Here is a 22,685-nt window from a genome sequence, read left to right as displayed (position 1 = left end):
CTATTGAAGTCCTCAAATTGTAGTTTGAAGACCTCAAGGAGCAGAGAATCCTCCAGCAAGTGACCCATGCCCCATGCTACAGAGGAAGGCGAAAAACCTCCAGGGCCTTCCAATCTGCCCTGGAGGAAAATTCCTTCCCGACCCCAAATATGGCGATCAGCTAAACCCTGAGCATATGGGCAAGATTCATCAGCCAGATACTACAGAAAATTCTTTCCCGGGTAACTTGGATCTTACCCCATCTAAAAACCCATCACAGGCCATTGGGCCTATTTACCATGAATATTTAATTACCAAAACCATGTTATCCCATCATACCATCTCCTCCATAAACTTATCGAGTTTAATCTTAAAGCAAGATAGATCTTTTGCCCCCACTACTTCCCTCGGAAGGCTATTCCAAAACTTCACTCCTCTGATGGTTAGAAACCTTCGTCTAATTTCTAATCTAAATTTCCTAGTGGCCAGTTTATATCCATTTGTTCTTGTGTCCACATTGGTACTGAGTTTAAATAATTCCTCTCCCTCTCTGGTATTTATCCCTCTGATATATTTATAGAGAGCAATCATATCTCCCCTCAACCTTCTTTTAGTTAGGCTAAACAAGCCAAGCTCCCTGAGTCTCCTTTCATAAGACAAGTTTTCCATTCCTCGGATCATCCTAGTAGCCCTTCTCTGTACCTGTTCCTGAGGGGGGGCAGTTAGGGGCAGGGGGTCCTGGGAGGGGGCGGTCAGGGGACAAAGAGCAGGGGGCGTTGGATGGGTCGAGGGTTCTGAGGGGGGCAGTCAGGGGGCAGGGGCCAGGCTGTTTGTATGGAGGGCTGGGTAGGGAAGGCTGTGCATCCCCAGTTTCAGAACCCCGATGTGGCCCTCAGGCCAAAAAGTTTGCCCACCCCTGATCTATGACATCAGTTTGACCCTGGCTCAGGTTGTAAAAGCTGTTATAGTCTAAAAGCCACTCAGTGACACCTGAAATTCATGGATGTTTATTTCCCAGTGGATGGATGTCCACATCACAAGTGGTACCTACCTTGGCAGTCTAAGCAGAGGGACAAAGGACCAAATGGACAGAGACTGAATTCCGCGGGAGGCAGTCCCTCAAGGATGGGATTTAAGGTATTGGTGGGAAAGCCTGTATTCCTGCCTGTACTGTGCTTCTGACTTAACTACTGGCCCTGTCAATCCAGCATCCCTCACGCACAGTTTTATGGACACAATTTATATCAAACAATAAATGTAAAATACCCATTTGGTGTAAGTTAAACAAATTTTAAAGTTTTAGTTGAAAACTCCACTGCTGGGAGCTACACATACATTCCCAAAGGTTTGTTAAACAGGTCTCCTACTGTCTATGTTTAATTAATGGAAGCCAAGGGATGAACTCTACAATAAGTTACTTTTTATGGGTTCACATAAACTTACTTGTGTTCAATAAAACTGCCATTCCCAGCACGTTCCAAAGGAATAGCAAAGATACATTTCTATTGCATTTCCATTCAAGAGACTATAAAGTAACAACTCAGTTGTAGAAACACTCAGTTTTTTTTAGACTGGTATTTTGATCTCACTCTTACCTTGTGTATTTTGGCAGAGCTGGGGTTACCTCAAAGGACAAGCAGTTAAGTGCTTCCAAGTTGCTTAATGATTTCCAATAAAGCATTAACTACTTCACCCACAAACAGACCTAAATTTGAGACTGGTTCTCCCTTCAGGAAGACAAATTAACCTCCTCATGCATATGTAATTTCTTGAAATCCCAACGCTTGATTAATATAGGTTATTAAACTAGGCAGGAGGTAATAGAGGGAAAAAACCCTCTAACAGCAAGAGGGCTGGGTTGTTTAAATAAAATAAGTCTTTGAATAGTACAGGGCAGCGAAGGGCTTGTCTATATTTGAAATGTACCAAAATAGCTATTTTTGAATAATGCCTTGTGTGGACACACTTGTTCCAGAACAAGAGCGCCTTTTACTGGTTTAGGTTAATCCACACAGGGGCTTATGCCAACATAATTATTCCAGAATAATTATTTTGGAATAGCTATTTTGGGTAAGTTTACAAGTGTAGACAAGCCCTGGACCTAAATCAACTGTCAGCTTCCTGCTTAAGAGTGAGACACCACTATTTAGGAGGAAACAATCAGGGAATATCATGTACTAGATCCCCAAACCCTTCTACTAGGGGATATTTATGACCTTCTGTGTCAGACACACATGAAGTGTCCTCATAGTGGGAAATAATCCCCACCCCTCCAAAATTAACCATCCTTCCAGAAAAGGACTCAAACACTTTAGCACATGAACCCCTGCCACACCTCTCAAGCGAGAGAGCACCATTTTACGGTCAACAGTGACAAATGTTGTAAAGAGGTCCAGCAGGATGAAAATGGATGTCTGTCCTCCACCCATTGACTGGAAGGGATCATCCAACAGTGCACTAAAGTGCTATTGGTTCCATGTCCTGGCCTGAAGCATATTGTGCAGGATCCAGAATGTCAGATGAGCTCATTATGGTTGACCTTTTGTTAGCTTCTCTGTGAGCTTCCTGAGGAATGGCAGGTTTGACACTGGGCTGTAGCTGCCTATGACTGAAGTATTCAGGATGGGTTTCTTCAGTGCTGGTTGGACTAATAAGCGTTTGAAGGAGGAAGGGGAGATTCCTTCTCTGAAAGAGGCACTCACTATTTTGGTCAGGCGTGGCACCAGTTGTTCATGATTTTCTTTCCTTAAAGAAAAGTTTCTCACACACACACACACTAGGAACAACATAATGTTGTAGTCAAGGAAACTCTTCTTGCCTCCTGCAGTGCCATGGCATAAGACTTCAAAAAATATTTACAACTAGCACAAGACTTCCACCTTCAACACTCTAGCTGCCTTCCCTCTCATTTTAGCTGTTGCAGGACATCAGCAACGACAGCAACATGTGAGGATGCAGAGAGGGGACAGAATGCTTAGTGACTTCTGTGCTGACACTTGATGACAAAAGCCCATTACCAGTCCAATTACCCCATGAGTTAAGTGTCTGTTGTAGGAAGCTGTTCTCTCTCAGAGCACTCCAGAAACATTTGGGTTCCATACACTCCAAAGACAAGAATCAAAACAGGCCCTTGAATGGAAAGATTATCGTAAATCACAGCAGATTGTGTAAAAAGAAAAGGCGTACTTGTGGCACCTTAGAAACTAACCAATTTATTTGAGCACAAGCTTTCGTGAGCTACAGCTCACTTCATCGGATGTGTGTGAGAAAGAGGAGGAAACAGTAGCAATCAATAAGAAAAGGAGTTGGCAGGGAAATTTCTTGCTAGTTTCAAAGTGGATTGTTTGTTTGAAGCTATCCTCTTGCCCAACCCATATATTCCCTAACTAGTGTTCTAACCTGTGTTCAAGTTCTTTGTTTCACCCTGCATTTCCCCTACTTTTTCCTTCTTCCCCAACACACAAAGGCAGAGTGTGTGACCAGTAAGTCATCTTAAATTAATGGAAAGTCTCTGAAGAAGCCAATGAGCAGTGCTGCTGTGGAAAGCAAGCACTTGTGCTAACCAGCACCACCACACTATAAATACTACAAGTAGCTGCACAAGTACAGCATGCTCATTTGCAGTTACTGTTCTCCCAGACAGCCACAAATGAGGCCTAGCATGTGTGATGGTGACATTGACTCCTGGAGCACAAGTACTGGATGGCTGACCAAGTCATTTCACAGAAGGCAAGGAAGTAACTCTCCTGGATAATAATGATTAGCCTGCAAAAGTCTCCAAGGGAGCAAGAAAGAGGAATGATAGATTTCTTCTAGAAAGAAAAAAGGTAACTTATGCCTTCATCTTTACATTTAGTCACCTGGATGATAAGTCATGACACCTCTCAAAGATCAATGTATGTTCCTCATAGAATCAAAAATGTTATTACAGACACCAGGAATTTGCCTGTAGAGCCAGCACCAGCTGCAGAAAAATTATTGTTCTAGTTGTGTATAGTCACTTTACTTTAGTACTTACTATTGCAGCTGTGATTATAAAGTGTTTGTGGGCATTTCTGGTTCCAGGTCAAGCATTTTACATACAAAACAGCCCTGGACATGCTACTTATATTGTTTCAACAAAATTTACAGGGGCGTATTATTTTACTACTCACTCTAAAGGCCTTATTTGTTAGTCAGTTTAGACAACATCTCTATAAATGCAATGTTTCTAATATTTTTTAAAAAATTCAGGAACTCTGTTTCAAGTATTGGAGAAGGGATTATTTTCTAGTCACTGTACCTCACTGCCACCACAGTACTACTCGAGAGTCAAGCAATCCCTAGAATGCCCAATGCTATTTTAACTAGGGCCGTCGAGCAATTAAAAAAAATTAATTGCGATTAATCATGCTGTTAAACAATAATAGAATACCATTTCTTGAATATATTTGAAAATGTAGAAAACATCCACAAATATTTAATTTCAATTACAACACAGAATACCAAGTGTACAGTTCTCACTTTATATTTATTTTTTATTATAAATATTTACACTGTGAAAAAAAACCCCAAAAATAGTATTTTTTAATTCACCTCATACAAGTACCATAGTGCAATCTCTTTATTGTGAAAGTGCAACTTACAAATGTGGATTTTTTTTTGGTACATAACTGCTTTCAAAAACAAAACAAGGTAAAACTTTAGAGCCTAGAAGTCCACTCAGTCCTACTTCTTCTTCAGCCAATCGCTAAGAGAAACAAGTTTGTTTACATTTATGGGAGATAATGCTGCCCGCTTCTTATTTAAAATGTCACCTGAAAGTGAGAACAGGTGTTCGCATGGCACTTTTGTAGCCAGCATTGCAAGGTATTTACGTGCCAGATATGCTAAACATTCATGATAGAGAGATTGTACTACGGTACTTTTATGAGGAGAATTGAAAAATACTATTTCTTTTGTTTATCATTTTACAGTGCAAATATTTGTAATCAAAATAATAATATAAAGTAAGCACTGTACACTTTGTATTATGTGTTGTAACTGAAATCAATGTATTTGAGAGTATAGAAAAACATCCAAAAATACTTAATACATTTCAACTGGTATTTTATTGTTTAACAGTGCAATTAAAACCACGATTAATCATGATTCATCTTTTAATTGCGATTAATTTTTTGAGTTAACCATGTGAGTTAACTGCGATTAATCGACAGCCCTAATTTTAACACATTCTTGAACAGTTAATTATGAGAGAAAGTCCATTTGCTTTAAGACAGGACTTGCAGAGCAACCATTCTGAGCAGTGGCTCCGACAATCTCATTGGTACTGAGCAATTCACACCAAAGTCAACATCTTTCATGATCTAGTCATACGTTAAGAGAGCCGCAGTGAGCCACAGCTTCTCAACACTGGGCTGTTCAAACTCAAACAAGACATCACTGACATAGCTACAAACTAAATAGAGCTGAGTGGCAGCAGTCACCATTGTCAGTCCTGTTGGCCAATATGTCATCATGCAAAGCAAACAAACACTCACAAATGATCTTCAGCTCTTTAGGCTGCCCTGTATTTTTAAACAGACACATCACACACAATCAAAAATATTATTTAAGGTTCTTTACGCAGGTTTATCAGAGAAGTCAGCATTCAGATTTAAGGATGTTAACTTTCAATAATCTGGTACATGCCAACAGTAATCTGTCTACATAGATATCAGGTAGAAAGCTGCTGAATGAAAAGGTAACAGAACTTCAGAAACAATTTTTATTTCCCTGTACATCACTCCCATTAACTGAGTTACACCAAGGGGCTTAACTTCTCCTTCAATGTGCATGCACAGGACTGAAAAGGAAATATGAACCACCCCCAAATGCTGCTAAGCATCTCTCCATCTAAGTTAGACCTACCTCAGTATGCCACAACTCACTAGCGCAGTGAAAAACATTCAATATTTACAGCACAATGAACATGTTAACTGACAGCACTGACTAACCACTGCATTATCCTTTCAGCACCTATTTATAATCAGATGCTAATAGATCTGGGTTGGTTGCTATGACAAACAGGCATATATAGCTTTATCCAGTTCACAGAAAATAAAGAACTGAACCTGACTGATGCAAGTCAATAGTGTTTAAAAAGCAGCTGTCTCTCTTTCATACCGGTAAGTCCACACTGACATCAGTTCCATCCAGCAACGATACTCGACAAGTGATGATGGATTTTGCATCTCCCGCCGCAGGGATGTGGGTTGCAGCTCTTTGGGCCTCTCTTAGCCGCTCCTTCTCCACATGCTTGCGCATAGACCGACGCCCCAGAGTTCGTCGAAAGAAACGTAACATCTTTGCTATGGAGCCCCAAGACAAAGAAAGGACAGATATTAACATTTCAAGAAAGCAAAAGAATCTAAGACAGCACTTAATGAAGCCTGTGATTTTCCAGGGGGTCTAATGGAATTAGGGACTCAAATTCAATTGAAGTGTTTAGGGATCTGGGTGCTTAACTCCTTTCAGCTCCTTAGAAAATCCTGAATCCCATTCAGTGTTTCACTAAGGCTTTTATTTGGGGATTGGTTCCCAGCACCATGTTAAGACAACTTGGGTGCTTAAAGTAAAGTATTTTAGGAAAATCCAGTGACTCCTTATTCAGATCTCACACCGTTAACAGTGAGCTTATACCCATGGCAGTCAAATTTCTCTATGTCCCTAAAATAGTTAGTTATGCTTTCTCCCAGGCTACTTTCCTGATTGAAATGCTCCCCTTTTCATATGGAACAAGTTACAAACAGTTCTTAATACTCTTTGGATTGTGCACAAAATCCAATTTATAAACAAATCAGACAATTTGTACACATTTATTCCCTTTCAGTCACAGAAACGCTGATTTAGGTGGATGAGTGCCTGAGCTGGCAAACCTACCCAGGCTGTAAGTTCCTATCTAAACTACAAATACAATCCCATCAGGGACTTGAGTCACAACAGAAAAGTCCCCTAAGTTAGTTCCAAGCTTGGGCCTCCATCCTGTAAGCTGATCTGCACAGGTGGAAGCCTGTACCTTAGCACAGCCCTGCTGACTTCAATTATGCTCTATGCAGGGATTCAGTTGTTTGCAACCAGGGAATCTGAAAGCTGATCCAGTTTGTAGTATGATCTGGACCTTAATCACACAAAAGGTAATAACCAGCCTACACTACAAAGTGAAAACATGTTTGTAACCAGTTCATGTGATGCCTCCTCTGTGGCCAGGTTCCATAGCATTTGTAATGCACACAAGGCCTAAGACTGTTTTGGGAAGGTCAGTCACCCCTGAGCCCGTGGTTTAAACTGTGCTATGACAAGCACCTGGAGATTTGCACCTTGCATGAATCACATTTGAGTCAAAACAAGCTGGTTCCCTGTAAGTTTCAACCTTAATCACAACCCAAAAGTAAAAAACACCAAACGTATCTTCCGTATTCTGTCTGGACTTGCCTGCCACATGCTATCATGGTGCAAATCAGAAATTCCTCTAAAGTTAACTAAGACCAATAGCAACAGAGACTTAAAAAAAAAAATTACAAATATGACTTGCGTCATAAACCCACAATAATATCCACTCCCATTCATAATATAATCCAATAACATCTGCTGCCATTCATAACGTCAGTTTTACTGAAACTAGTAGACTAGAAGGATGAGGCCTATGTCTCATATTTAATTAAAATGAAAAATATATGGTTTAAAGGGACAGTCAGAAAATCTAACTAAGAAGCCATACAGAAAATGGCAAGCTGAACATCATTTCATTTCTGTCTCCTGCCCCAGCCCTGTCTCCTCTATGTCTTCACCTCCCAAAAAAACAGTAGCAGAGTTTACAAAGCTACCCACTGCAGTTTAGTATTTAAACAGGACAGTGGGAAGCCACATGCTTCTGCTATAACTGTTCACAGAGACATCCAACAGGTTGTTTGCAAGGAGTTGCTGAACAGCTCAGGCTTCCTCTTGCCCTTCTTCACAATGCTTCATGCTTGGCAAATCTACCCAGAAAAGAGCAACTGAAGAGGAAGACGCGCACAAAACAAAAAAACAGTGTACAAAACTATTTTGCCTCACAATTTGGACTGTTCCAGTAATTTGTAGATGTAACAGATTCCTGTGTACAGCACGGGTGTACTATAAAAGATAGCTTCGTTGCTTGGAAAACAAATAACTATAGCTTCTTACTTTATCTGGTGCCCAGGAAAATACCATTCAAGCACCTTTAAATAACACTTGAAAGGCTTAAAATTAGAGAATGAACCATCACTAAGTCACACATGCAATAAAACTACAAAAAGCATATGTGGCCTGCCTGGATTTCCAGAGGAGAAAGTGGATGCACTTATGCTCCTTACACAGCAGACAGTCACAGATTTCTTTCTAGGTCCCCCCAAAAGTTTCAATACACACAAAACAACAACAACAGGGCAGCGGGCTCTGAGGCTGGGTCAACCGACCCCAACTTAGGCTGCGGGGCGAGAAATCGCCATGTAGACGTTTGGACTTGGGCTGGACCCAGCTCTCAGAGCCGGGGCACCAGCCTGAGCCCAAACATCTGCTAGTTCTAGCCCTGCAGCGTGACCCAGGGGCTCTGAGACCCACGGTCACAAGGAGGGGGGGCTGTGTGTGTGTGCGCTGCGTAGACACCTAGTCTCATACCTCGGTGGAGATGAGATTGTTCCCGACCTCCCTTGGCTATAAAATCAGAGAGAGTCCCAGAGGGGGGTGGGGGAAGAGGTCCTGAATGCCCAGACCGCGGCGAACAGCTCAGCAGCTCTGAACCGTCTTCATGCTCCCCCCCCCCCCCCATTTAAGCCCGGGACGCGGCCAGTGCCTCCGGCGCAATCACGCGGGGCGGCCCAGGCGGGGCGGCCGTGACCCGACCGGCCGAGACCGGGGCAGACCCGCGTCTCTCTCGGCGTGTAACACCCCACCCGGGTTCCCGGGACGGGCCGAGCCTGGCGAGGATCCTCTGCCTGGCTCCCTCTCCCCGCCCGGCACGCAACCAGGGGCAAATCCCCGGCCAGGGCACAGCCCACGGGGTGGGGGGGGGCCGCCCACGAGGCTGGAGCGGAACCGGGGGTCAGGGGGGGATAGAGGGGGGAGCTGGAGCGGAACCGGGGGCTGGGGGGAGGGGGAATAGACGGGGGCGACTCGGGGTGGGGGGAATAGACGGGGGGCGGTTGGAGCGGAACCGGGGGGGTGGGGGGGAGGGGGAATAGAGGGGGGCGACTCGGGGTGGGGCGGAACCGGGGGGTGGGGGGCTGCAGGGAAAGGGGGGGCTCGCCCCCACACTACACCACGCGGGGGTTGCCCTGACAGACGCCCCCCCCCAGCCTGCCGGCGCCCGTGGGGACCCCCGGCAGCGCCCCGCCCCTCTCACCTGCTGCCCCGCTCGGGAGCGGAGCCGGCCCCGGCAGCTGCAGTAGGAGCGAGCCCCCGCGGCGGCGGCTCGGGATCGGAGGGCGGAGACTGGGGCGGTTTCGGGGGCGGGCCCAGAACCGGCCGGCGGGCCAAAAATGGCCGCTCGGCTCCGCGAGGTCCCTCCCCCGCCTCCCCTTCAAGGTACTGTGCCGCCCGCCCGAGGGCGTCAGCTCGCCTTAAAGGGGCAATGCCACGCTCCACAGGACCCACGGAGAGCCCTCTCCCCTTACGGGGCCGTGCCACCCACCAGAGGGCCCACAGAGAACAGCTCCCCTTAAAGGGGCAGTGCCACACTCCAGAGGGCCTACGCGGGGCCACCTCTCCTTAAAGGGGCTATGCCACCCTCCCCCAGCGCCTCCACAGGACCATCTCCCCTTAAAGGCGCTGTGCCACTTGCCAGAGGGCCGACGAAGGACCACCTCTCCTTGGAGGGGCAGTCACCCACCCTAGGACCCACAGAGAGCAGCTCTCCTTAAAGGGGCAGGGCTGCTGCTGATAGGAGGGCGGGCATAGGTAACGAGTACCTGCTCCTCTTAAAAGGGCCCTGGTTCCAGTGCGGTCAGAGCAGGACAGTGCCACCAGCCTGAGGCACCAGGGAGAGAGGCAGGAGCAGTTCCATTGGGGCTGGAGGAACACAGGAAGCTCCCCTTTAAGTGAAGGGCCCCTCGCTTTGGCCACACCCCACACTTGAAACCAAAGGCTGAGTGCAGGAGGTGCTCTCTGTCCTTTAGGTGCCTGTTAACTCTGGAGCCTAGTGAGGACACGTTTACAGCAGACATGTCATGGAACCTCCCCAGCGCACCTCCCACTTCTCCCCCCGCCCTGGTGGCAATGATAGCAAAGCTCACCCCTCTTCCTACCCTTCTGACAAGCAAAGGCACAGGAGCAGCCTGAACAAAGTTTTCCAGGCTTGGTTAAACACTAATTACAGGAGAGATGGTATGCAGCACTGCCAACCTATGCCTGTGAGTCTGGCATATGTTACCAAGGGAGGCTGTGGAATCCCCCTCATTGGAGGTTTTTAGGGTTCTCAACCTTCATAGCATCATGACCCCCTCTGACAACAAAAATTACTGTGTGACCCCAGGAGGGGGGGGATAGAAGCCTGAGCCCGCCTACGCCCTGCTGCCCCAGGTCGGGGGCCAAAGCCCGAGCCCCACCGCCCTGAACTGGGGGACAAAGCCAAAGCCCAAGGGCTTCAGCCCCAGGCAGGGGGCCTGTAACCTGAGCACCGCCACCCAGGGCTGAAGCCCTCAGGCTTTGGCTTCGACCGCAGGCGGTGGGGCTCGGGCTCGGGCTCCGGTTTCAGGCCCCTGCAAGGATAAACCAGCCCTGCTGACTCCATTAAAATGGGGTCACGACTCTCTTTGGGGTCCCAACCCACAGTTTGAGAACCATTGGTAAACAGGGATGGTCTAGGACTAGGTTTACTTGATCCTGCCTCAGCACAAGGGGGTGGACTAGGTGACCTCTTGAGGTCCCTTCCAGCCCTATGTCTCTATGAGTCTATAAATGCTAACTTTAAAAGAGTAATGCCACCAGGGAAGGGTATTTAGGAGAGAGTAGCTCTGACCCAACTCCTGGCAGCTGCAGAACCCTGGCCCCTGTTTCAGAAACTATCATAAGATAATGATGGTTCTCATCAGAGGCGTAGACAAATCAACCCACATTGCACTAGATGGAGATGTTAATTAAAAAACCTAAGAAAATGAGCCAGAACATTGTGTCCGATGCTATTGTGAATTCATGCCTCCAAATAGACAGTCACTGTAACTCACGTGCTTCCCTGCAGAGTTTGGAGTAGCAGGAACAGGATTCGTGTACATGCTACTCCAGACACTCAGCCCTCTAACCAGATGAGCCAAATGCAAACTGTAAAAAGTCCCATCTTTTCCACAGACCAGCTTCTTTCGTGGGTAACATCACACCTACACAGACTGTACAATACCCCCATGGCTTTGTAGGTTGACTAGCACTCAATTCTTTCCATGCACAAGTTTTCTATTAGCTGCCTTTTGGTTTGGTTTCCGTGTTTTCTCAGATGCTATGTTTTGCTTCAAAATCCCCTGGGAAAACTCAAGTGAACTACCCATGTGCCTGATTTCTATCCCCCAAACATAACATGGCCCATCTTTCCCATAAGGCTCACAGACCTACCATGGAAGTGCAGTTTTTCCTTACTCTGCTTGCATTTAATGTTCCTGAAATATTCTGAGATCCCCAGGATGACCCTTGCTATAGAAAGGCAAGATATTTTGGCATAAGGGTGCCCCCTTCATCTCCCATGGCCAACACAGGCACCTACCCAAGGGAGAAACCATCCCCATTTCCTTTTTCCTATGACTAGGTGGAAACAGAGGATATTACCAGCATTCAAAAGTCATGAGGCAGAGCCCCCGCCCCCCACCACAAAAATCAGGAAATGGACTTACCACCCGAAACTTTTCTTCTTAGCCTGTCTGATTTTTCAACCTCTAAGGCAGTGGTTCTCAACCAGGGTTACACATACCCCTGGGGGTACGCAGAGGTCTTCCAGCGGGTACATCAACTCATCTAGATATTTTCCTGGTTTTACAATAGGCTACATAAAAAGCACTAGCAAAGTCAGTACAAACTAAAATTTCATACAATTACTTGTTTATACTGCTCTATATACTATACACTAAAATGTAAGTACAATATTTACATTCCACTTGGTTTATTTTATAATTATATGGTAAAAATGAGAAAGGAAGCAATTTTTCAGTAATAGCGTGCTGTGACATGTTTGTATTTCTGTGTCTGATTTCGTAAGCAAGTCATTTTTAAGTGAGGTGAAACTTGGGGTACGGAACACAAACCAGACTCCTGGAAGGGGTACAGTAGTCTGGAAAGGCTGAGAGCCACTGCTCTAAGGAGGAGCCACCCGCCTCCAATGCATATGTAACTATGTCAGGTTCAAAATGACCTTAAGGGTAAGCACACAAATACAGGCTACTCGCTGGCCGCTGTGAGGGTGGACTCCACTTGCACACTCCCATATCCTTGGAGGGGAGCTGTCATTCTATTTCCCACATTCCCAATCTCTTATCACTATCCTGCCTCCCACCCGCCGCACTGAGAAACATTGAGGAGACAGCAGGGTACCCTGTGTTGTCAGAAAGGGACACAAAGGGGAGGAGAATACAGGCGCCCTCCCCTACTCACTTTCTCCCTCTATGGTCTTTCCAGTGTCCTATCCTCCCACCTGCCTCCTCATTCCTCTCAATCTGCTCACATTCTTCCTCTCTGCCACCTACTTCCTTGGTCACTTCAACCTCCCTCTTGATTTCCCCTCACAGGCTGCTTTCTGCCACTACCTCTGACACTTCCCTGCAACCTCTCCGTTCCACCAGTCCCTGCAGCCTCCCTCCCATTAGACAGCTAGGTACTTATATGGCCCTCAGAACTGTAGTGTCTGAGCCCCAACAGCATTTCCTGCAGCACGGAGTCCCTTAGAGGTGTCTTGTCCAAATACTGATTTTTGCTTAGTACATCAGCGTGATCACAGAACAAGCTGATGTGAGATAGGTGAATGGGGGAAAGAGGGCTGTAGATTAACAACTTTCTTAGAGGCATGAGATTTGACTACAGTTATGTAAAATTAAATGCCATGGTGAGCTGGTTGTTTGTCTCCCATGCAAAAATCAGCTCAGCCACAGCCACCACCTTCATAGGACACATGTGCGCACACAAATTTTTGATGGTTCAGCACTTTTTATCCTTACAACAAATGGGGTTTGTTTGTTTTTTGTACACCAAAAGACTAACAAGTGAATACTCCTAAGGAAACAAATGAACATCCCATGAAATAAGACTGCATTCACATCTACAGAGCAGTAGGGATAGGTGGCATTTAATGGAGCTAGTAATTGCTCAGAGAGAGGCTTTCAGGCTAAGAGGTCCTGAAGTTGACTCATCATTTGAAGTGTGAAAGAAAAGCAGTCTGAAACAGGAAAGCTCTAAGCGTATGTCTATACTGCAATTAAAAACCCATGGCTGGCCTGTGACAGCTGACTCAGGTTCACGGGACTTGGGCTCAGGGGCTGTTTAATTGAGGTGTAGACATTTGGGCTCTGGCTGGAGCTCAGGCTCTAAGACCCTGTGAAGTACTGTGGGAGGGTCGCAGAGTTTGGGCTGCACATCTACCCTAAGCCCGAACCCTGTGAGCCTGAGTCAGCTGGCACAGGCCAGCCATGGGTGTCCGAGATGTAGACATATCCTGTGGGGTCTTCCTTTGCAAGATAAATACAAAGGTGTATTCTCCATTTATGCTCTACATAAGGACACAAACATTCTAATTGTTAGCCAAAATATTATACGTATGCATCACTATGTATTAAACACACATTATGTAACATCTGAATGTTGGGTAATCCTGCTAATTGTATACCGTGAATTGTATTATGCTTTCCCCAGAATACTATTCACTCCAGTTTACTCATATTAAGGTATATCCCAAAACACTTTGCAACAGTCTGTTGCAGAAAAATACAAAACCTGTCAGAAGCAAGATGTAAGAAGGTATGCTCTGGTATGGTTATGGAGTGCTTTCCACTGATACCTGGAATGTGGTATCCAAAACAATGAGGAAGGTACAGGATAGGTTGGAACAGAAAAACAAGTACCAACCAGCGGGTGACATACAGAGTGCTCTCTAACTTGCAAACGGGTACAATAAATATAACTAGTCTTAGGTGCATGTTTTCGAAGCAGTCCTGTTATACCAACAAAAACCAGCAAGATCTTATTAAAGGGAAAAAGGCAAAATACCACATTTATTGTGAATACAGAAAGAATCATAGTAAGCAGTTAGTTATAGTTATAACATTCCATTCAATCTCATATTTATTCACACATTCATTCATATACAAACACACACACACAGGTTCTGCAAGGTTATCATCATAGTTACCAGCCTTAGAGTTGCTCATGCCAAGCCACTGGTCAGGTGGCGTGGACATAAGGAGGGAGCAGGGCCTTGTCAGATGCTCATCTGATGCTCCTGGAAGTTGGTTTGCAGAATCAGACCCCAAAGTTCTCACTTTCTAGAGTCCATTTTTATAGGGATTTCTTCCTATGCCAGTCTATGGGAATTGCTTCATCGTGCTGTTGCTGAATCAATCAGCAGATAGCACATTCCTGACGGCTCCGTGCTGCTAGATGTTATCTTGTTCTTTGGTACTCCCATCCTTGAGGCTGTTGGGTGGATTCCAGTCTGCCCTCCGGGGGGGTGGGGGGGGAGTCCTCTGGTTATTTCCACTTGACGCCTTCTTCAGCCGATGGACACTGGATTCTTAGGCTGGCACCTCCCTGATCATTCAGTTATTATCCACACCAAGCATCCATCCACATACATCCTCTATCTCTATTTTAATCACAATTGTTAATACAACAAAAGGGCTGGGAATCTCTGGGTGCTGTTTCTGTTGTTACAGAGTATTGCTTTGAGTCTCTCTGTGTGAATTGCTTTGAGAACAGACTCTGTCTTAGAATGTACTAACGCAATTAGCAGCTTGCAAGTTTCACACAGAGAGGGAGAGAAACAGTACCAAAACCCAAGAGATCTCTTAATTAGTAATACCCTGGAATTTAAACTATGGGGAATCAAACTCATTTGTGATTTTAATACAGAACTTCTTTAATATGATCCAACAGTCCTTCTGTGTAAGATGAACTGAACATTGATTGATTGATTGCTTCCTGGAAGGAGTGGTGGATATGCCTCCTTTTCATGTTGTACTGCTTTGTCTTTAGCTAATAAATTGACTAAACTTGGCTCTTCGGTCTCGTAAAATCATTTTAATATTGAACTAAGGGTATAGTCAAGCAAATGGCTATACCTTAGTCAAAATAGCGATCAGTAGAGAGACAGGGAAACTCAAAAAACAGTAGCCACAAAAACCAAATAGAGTTTTTAAACTTATTTTTACAGGTAGTTGATGGATTGCCTTTAGGAGGATTGTTTATCTTCTGCCTCCTTTTCGGGCGGGTAGGTGATGGAGCACAGCACTCGTGATCTGTGTGTGGCAGAAGAGTGCGGATGGAGAGTCAGGAATAACTTTTTCAGCTGCTGTGCTGGGACACTAGCACCAGGTAACTGCATTAAGGGTCCCATCTAGGATGTTTTACCTGAGATTTGGGAAGATGGGAAAGCACTGAGACTGCATAAGATTCATGCAGGAGGAGGAAGAGCGACAGTGAGCCTGGCCATATGGGATGAAAGGAAAGCCTGTAAAATATACTGGTTCCTACTCTCCAATACCAGGGAGCCTTGCGGCAAACAGGAGCATGCAAAACGCCACAGGTGTTGTGGGAAATAGCCTGGAAATCACCAGTCTGCTAGTAATTAAGAATTTGTTTTAAGTAGACCAGAATAAAGAAGTACACCTCTGAAAGTTCATATGGCCATTACTAACATCTAGCAGACAATTCCTAATGCTGAGGCTGCACTGTTAGAAGGGCTGTCTTTCCAAACAGCTGTTATAGCAAGATCCCCGCCCAAAGTCTGTGGCAATTGTTTACATGCTGTTTCCATTGATTCAAGATTGATAGATTTTTAAGGCTAGAAGGGACTGTTATGATTCTCTAGTCTGATCTCCTGCAGAACACAGGCCATAAAATTTCATCCAATTATTCTTGCATTTAGCCCAGTAAACATGTAGTGGAACTGGAGCAGCTCTCCCAGAAAGACATCCAACTTTGATTTAAACACTCCAAGTGAAAGAATTTCTCACAGCCCTTTGTAACATGTCCCAATGGTTGATGAACCTCACAGTTAAGAACATGCATCTTATTTTCAGTTTGAATTCTTGTTGACTTCAGCTTCTATCAACCAAATAGTCATGCCGCCTTCTGCAAGAGTAAGGATCCTACTAGCATTAGAAATAGTCTCCCTGTGTAGGTAATTGTGGACTAAGATCAAGGCACTTCTTAAGATCCTTTATGATAAGCTAAATGGATTGTGCTTCTTTAGCTGCCCATAGTAAGGCATGTTTGCAGACCATGAATAATTCTTGTCGCTATTCTCTGAAACCTCTCCAATTTTTCCAACTTCCTTTATATGGAGTGTTAACCACAGAACAGGAGTTCTAAAGATCTCACTGTGCTTTATTACAAGATAGTTTGGGTAGCCCTAGTATTCTGGTTAACAGTCTTTCTCTCAGTAAAGCAGGCACTAATGTCTAAAGTTGTGCATAAGCTGGCACCGAGAGCATGCTAGGTGTTTAACCTCTGCCCTACTCATACCTCAATCTTTGTAGAGAACTTAGAATACCTTTAGTATGGAAGGGACTAAACAAATTCTGACCTATGTATAGATTAGGCAGAGTCACTATATAGCAGAAGAGATTCCAAAATGCTCAATCTTGTCTGACGGCTGAGTCTCAGGTCATCGCACTTTTTCCATTAAATAAACTTCTATATGTCTATTGCAGGAGAAACGGAAAACTTACAACAAAGAGCCTTAGTAATGCACAGTACCACACTCCAGGAGAACATGTATTATTTGTCACCAGTTCAAGTACTCAGCTCTGCTTTATTCCTAGAGGATGTCTTCACCAAGTCACACTCTTGAGGAAGTCACTTCAATGACCTGACCTCTCAGTGACTTGTGTTTCAGAACCATTCTGTTTATTAGTACTTAACTCCACTCCAGTTATTCATCCTTATCCCACCTCAAGGTTTATAGGAAATCTAAGAAACAGTTTATGCTCTCAAGCCCATACAAAGAAAGACATTTCCCTCTATTATGTTAAGACCATGTCCACACTACAGTTGTGTCGACAAAACAGAGGAGGTGTACACACGGCAATGCTCCTCCTGCCAACTCAACTCTGCTGCTACGCCGGCATAATAAAACCACCTTGACGAGAGGCATAGAGCTTTTTGCGACAAAGTTAGAGTGATACAGTGTCAGCATAGACACTGCATTGCTTATGTCGCCCTAAGTGGCCTCCAGGTGGTGTTCCACAATGCCCATTGTGACCGCTCTGGTCACCAGTTTGAACGCAGCTTCCCTGCAGCCAAGTACAGGCATGCACCCCTTCCCTTTAAAGCCCCAGGAATTTTTGAAATTCTTCCTGTTTGCTCAGAATGGACAGCTCACATCGCATCTTCCCAGCTGACCATGCTGGCTCCCTGCAGCAAACCTGCTTCTGCCTGGAGTACGCTTGAGTTGTTGGATCTGCTGGGTCTGTGGGGAGAGGAGGCTGTGCAGTTATAGCTTCCTCCAACGATGGGAGCTTTGATACCTACAGGCAGATTGCTCCTGGCATGGAGGAGAAGGGACACGAAAGGGAGACGCAGCAGTGCCAGGCTAAGATCAAGGAGCAGAGGCATGCATACCAGAAGGCATGGGAGGCCAATCATTGATCTGGTGAGTCTCCAAAGACATGCTGCTTCTATAAAGGGCTACACACCATCTTAGGCAGTGACCCCATCTCCACTGCCAAGAGCCCTGTGGATACTTCAGAGGGAAGAGGGACTATGGCCAGTGGAATAAACCCTGACAATGAAGTGGTAGACAAGGAAGTGGAGTTGGAGGAGGATAGGGGACAGGGTTGTCCGGTGGCGTGGCAAGCCAGGACCTCTTTTTAACTCTGGAGGGATCTAGCCAGATGCAGGAGAGGGGAACTTCAGTAAGTATTCATTGTGTTTTTATACTGCAGGGAGACAGGAGGTAGAGCTCTGCCTGTTTTTTGTTGTTTTTTTTTTAAACAGGGTAGGAAAGGGATAAGGGATAGAAATAACCAACACTAGCTGTGTTTGCATCTGCTTCTCATTCCCCTGTGCAGCTAGGCAGAGGGGGCCCTGTGGAAAAGTTCGTTAATGCACACTGGGATGTCCTGGGAATCCTCCATATAGAGCTCTAGGAAACTTTCCTGTAGGTATTCTGCAATCCTGGGAGGGCTGACAAAGGTTCCTTGGGAAGGCTGCTCCCCCTACCCCCCCAACAGTAGGAAACTTTGCCATGGCAATAACTTCTGCATGCACCAAACATGCATAGGTGAGCAGCATATGGGCCTGGTCTGAAGCCGCACACATGCAGAAGCTGCTTCCTTGCATCCTCAGTTACCCTCAGGAGTGAGACGGCAGCTTCCATTACCCCCACCTGTGGAAAACAGTGCCAGTATTCAGAATAAGGTCCCTAGGCGCTTGTAATGCCCTTTCAGCAAAGGATACAAAGAGTCTGGGAGACATCCTAAAAGCCTTGGTTCTGTCTAAGCAGAAGGCGAGAGCCCTTCTGACATCTAAGTGTGTACAGGCTAGATTCCTCTCTGTGGAAGCCAGTGAATTGTGAGTCTGTCACAAGTGCACAGAGTTCTTCCATTCATCTAAGCCAAAGTGATAGCTATAAGGAATGAGACCTTGAGAGAGAGGTGGAGGAGAGAACAGGATCAAAGGGAGATTTCCTTAAGGCATTGAGAACAAAATTATGGCCCCATGAGGGACCACACAGGGGAAAACAAGTTGTGTAAGCCTTTAAGAAATCTAGCCACGGTAGGATGAAACTGAGCAGCTCTCAATGGGCAAGGAAAAGGCCGTGATAGCTGCCAGGTGAAGTTGGACTGAGCTCATTGACTTTGTGTCTAAGTCCAACAGGTAGTCTAGAATTTTGAAGGTCAGCTCCATGCCCCAGAAACACCTAGGAACCACATTTTCAGATTCAAAGATGAAGGGTTCGGATAGTTCAGGGTGCCTGAGCTCTGTGACAGGAGATCCTTCTTGAGGGGAAAACCACTGAAAGGCGAAAGAGGTTCAAAAGCCACACCTACCTCGACCGTGACAGTGCTATGAGAATAAATGTCACTCTTTCCTGTCTCAATTTGATCAAGGTCTTGATAATTAGAGGTAGAAGCCAATAAGCATACAGCCGGACATGGGGCCATGGTGGTATCAGGGCATCTCCCAATGAATTGTGGCCACGCCCTCATTCAGAGCAGAGAAGCAGACATTTCATTTTGGTTGGGATAGCAAAGATGTCTGCTCCTGGGAGACCCTGGCTTGGCAGATGCTGTGGAAGACAGAATCATTGAGCTCCCACTGTGGTCCTGATACAAAATTCACATGCAGGGAGTCTGCAGATGTATTCTGGAAGCCTACTAGATAAACTGCCAAGGTTTCTATCTGATGGGAAGGGCATCAGTTCCACAGTTTTAGTGTAATACATGTAAGGACTGGGGATCTTGCTCTGCCTTGCCCATTTACACAGTTTGTGCCACAGCCCGGAGAGGCAGAGCTGAGGCCATCGGTGGTTGCGGCTCTCAGTGGTTGCATTTTGTCAGTGCCATGGTTCCTGGATTACTCTTAGTTGGTACTGGAGGCACCATTTCCACCCGAGCGCGGTCTGGTACTGATGGAGCCCTTATTTATTTGTGGACTTCTGTGTCATGACCTTGAGACTTAGAACATCCTAAGTCCTCATAGGCTGAGCAAGAAGACTTACCCAACTTAGGTATGATTGTGTCCAACTTCTCTGAACCAGATTTAGAGGAGGATTTGCTCTCATGTTTATGAGAATGCTCCCTGCTCTCCTGACAAGACTCTGATGGGGGATTTGTGGGAGTAGATTCTCTTCACTCCTAAATTGGACCTCATGGCAGGAGATGCACTCCTTGCCGAGTTAGACCAATGTATGGGAGTGGTTCCCTGGACTGGGTCCGACTGCGGCCTCATGGCCTTCTCCATTATGTACTTAAGGTGAAGTTCCCACGCCTCACAGTACAACTGAGGAACGAGCAGCAGATACTGCACCTTGCCACAAATGTGCACTTCCCTGAGGCAGTACAGGCAGCGTTCATGGTTGTTGCTGAGGAGCGTGGACAAGAAGCACAGAGTTTGAAGACTAGAGTCCAGGGCATAGTACAGTACCTGTAACAGGGTATGGGGATGTGAGGAATTCCCCAGGATGGGGAAATCAATCAAACTATAAAACTTAGTTTTAGAGTTGTACTTTTCATAGCTTTTAGCTATTTGTAAAATATATACATATGTATTTACAGATCAAAGAATAAAGGAAGACGAAGCTCTGGACATTGGAGTTTCTGACCAAGGGTATGTGACAGTAAGGAGGAACTGGAGAGGCAGATGGTCTGTTCCACCCTTTATCTCCTCGTTTAGAGACACGAGGAAAGAAGGGCACATGCACAGACCAAAAGAGACTGATTTCAAGAATTCTTCAACTCCGGGCACATGGAGCACATGCGTACCCATAATGGAATACACACAGGGACCAGCATGCAAAGAAGAAATGGGATATCCGGTCTCCCAAACGGGGATGGATGGTAAAAATTGTACAACAGATGATCCAGGGGGAAAATAAAGATTGATCGATGCTCTTGACCAAGCCGTCAAAACTGTCTCTTAGAAGGAGGTGCAAATAGGGTGATTGCAGAAGGGGGTGGTCCCATTTTGTGAGGTTTAGATCTCCATATCAAAGGCTCCAAACGTCCAGGAAAGGCCTGATGTGGCTGGCACTAGAATGGTCTGGAATGCTGTGTACTTAAAGACCTGCTAAAACGTCTTTTTGCTGCAGACAAATTCCCAGTGACCGTAGCATGGCCCTTGAATCCTTAAGGATGTGGAGCTAAGAGTCTGCATCTGTGCTGAAGAGCTTGGTTCTTTCAAAGGGGAGGTTCTTCAACAGTATTCTTGCACCTCTCTCAAGAGGCCAGAAGATTGGAACTATGATGCTCGCCACATGATTACTGCAGTGGCTAGGGATCAAGAAGCTGTGTCGGCAGCATAAAGAGCAACCTGCAGGGAGGCTTTCATGATCAACTGACCCTCAGAGATGAGGGATCGAAATTCGTCCTTTTGGTCTTGTGACAGGTGTTCAAAAAAGCGTGTCAACTTAGAATAATTGTTAACATCATATTTCTCAATTAAGGCCTGGTAGTTTGCAGCTTGACATTGAAGAGCTGCCAATAAGAAGCTTTTCCCACTCAGGGGGGTCTAATCGTTTGGACTCCTTGTCTGGAGCGAGGTTGACTGTTCCTTTTAATAACCGCATCTACCACCAGCGAATTAGGGGCAGAATGGGAGATATAGTACTCCATTTCCTTGGGTGGACTACAATATTTTTTATCTGTACCCATTTACTTGCAGGTGGGTAGAATAGTGGTGGGTGTTTGCCACAAAGTACATGCAGGCGATAACAGTACCTCATTAATTGGTGGGGTTATTTTTCCATCGGGGTGGTATTTAAAAGGTCCACCAGGGAACACTGGGACTCCTGGACCTCTTCTAGAGGCATCTGGAGGAATTCCATCAGACATTTTATTAGGTCCTGGAGGGCCCTAAAGTCATCCGCATGTAACCTGCCAGGTGGAGTCGGCAGCAACAATGGCCGAGTTCAATAGCTAGGCATTCCTCTTAACAATACAAAACAGAACTGGCTCAAGTCCCAACCCAGTAATCTGGGAAAACTTACCACCATGGGAACTTCTAAGAGGCAACACTTCCCCTCTCATAAGCACTGAGTCTGCATAATGAAAGAGAATTTTTAATAAAAGGGAAAATGAACCATGCATTAGTCTGGGAAAAGACCAAAACCATGTTCAAAAGCATGTAACCATAAGCAAAATCCAGACCCCACAGTGCCCTTTGCCTCAGTTTCTCATCTTGTGTTGGGCAGGTTTAATGAACATATGTCCCTTTAACACATCACTTCCCTCTCCTTCCGCTGCACCCCACACACAGTTGGCTGTCCTTGGTTAGCGAAGACCTGGAGTTCAGATGCGTGTTCGCAGGGGTTCACCTCCAACTCCAGTAAAGGGGACCGGGGGCATCGAGCACTCTCTCCGTGGCCACTGTGACGCCTGCAACTGGCTGTTTGATGCTGCCTTTGCTGCTTTTCTCTTCTGCCGCTAATCGATTGCTGCTGCTGGTCACGTCCTACTGCTGTGGGACGCTCACTGCCACTTCCGCGATGCCCTGTTCTGAGGTTCCTCTGCTTAACCCAGGTCTTTAGTGATTTCAGCTCTTAGCGACTTCACTGGGTAGCAGAATAGCACTAGAGCCTCTGCATCGTCTTTGCTTTCACCACTAACCCAACACCAGGTCAAAGGCATAGCCTCTACACTGTGGTAATCACTGAATAGCAACAATGACTCTCAATGGAGTCTTGCTCGGCTTTAAACACTGGCGACGGGAAGGTTAAATGGGACTCTTTGGGCAGATACCACTCCACCAGGTACAAGCACCTGTCCCCACGCCCTCTATCTCTACCCCCAATCAGGGCATGCTTAGTACAGTTCTGCTAC

The 22,685-nt window shown here is 45.7% G+C and overlaps 1 protein-coding gene across 2 annotated transcripts in view; it reads right to left on the bottom strand.

The window, feature by feature from the left end:
• The window catches only part of EPB41L5 (erythrocyte membrane protein band 4.1 like 5), a 54,901-nt gene extending 45,437 nt beyond the window's left edge, over nt 1-9,464 (bottom strand). For both annotated transcript variants that reach the window (XM_073305044.1, XM_073305045.1), the window contains exons 1-2: nt 9,362-9,464; nt 6,124-6,308 (exon numbers count right to left, since the gene is read on the bottom strand). In XM_073305044.1, the coding sequence (XP_073161145.1) occupies nt 6,124-6,303 (180 nt within the window). In that variant the 5' untranslated portion in view covers nt 6,304-6,308; nt 9,362-9,464. The remainder of the gene's footprint in view (nt 1-6,123; nt 6,309-9,361) is intronic.
• Nucleotides 9,465-22,685: the final 13,221 nt, after the last annotated feature.

Source organism: Lepidochelys kempii, chromosome 11 (assembly GCF_965140285.1).
Source record: "Lepidochelys kempii isolate rLepKem1 chromosome 11, rLepKem1.hap1, whole genome shotgun sequence".
Taxonomy (NCBI): Eukaryota; Metazoa; Chordata; order Testudines; family Cheloniidae; genus Lepidochelys; species Lepidochelys kempii.
This window is presented reverse-complemented; position numbering and strand designations above follow the sequence as displayed.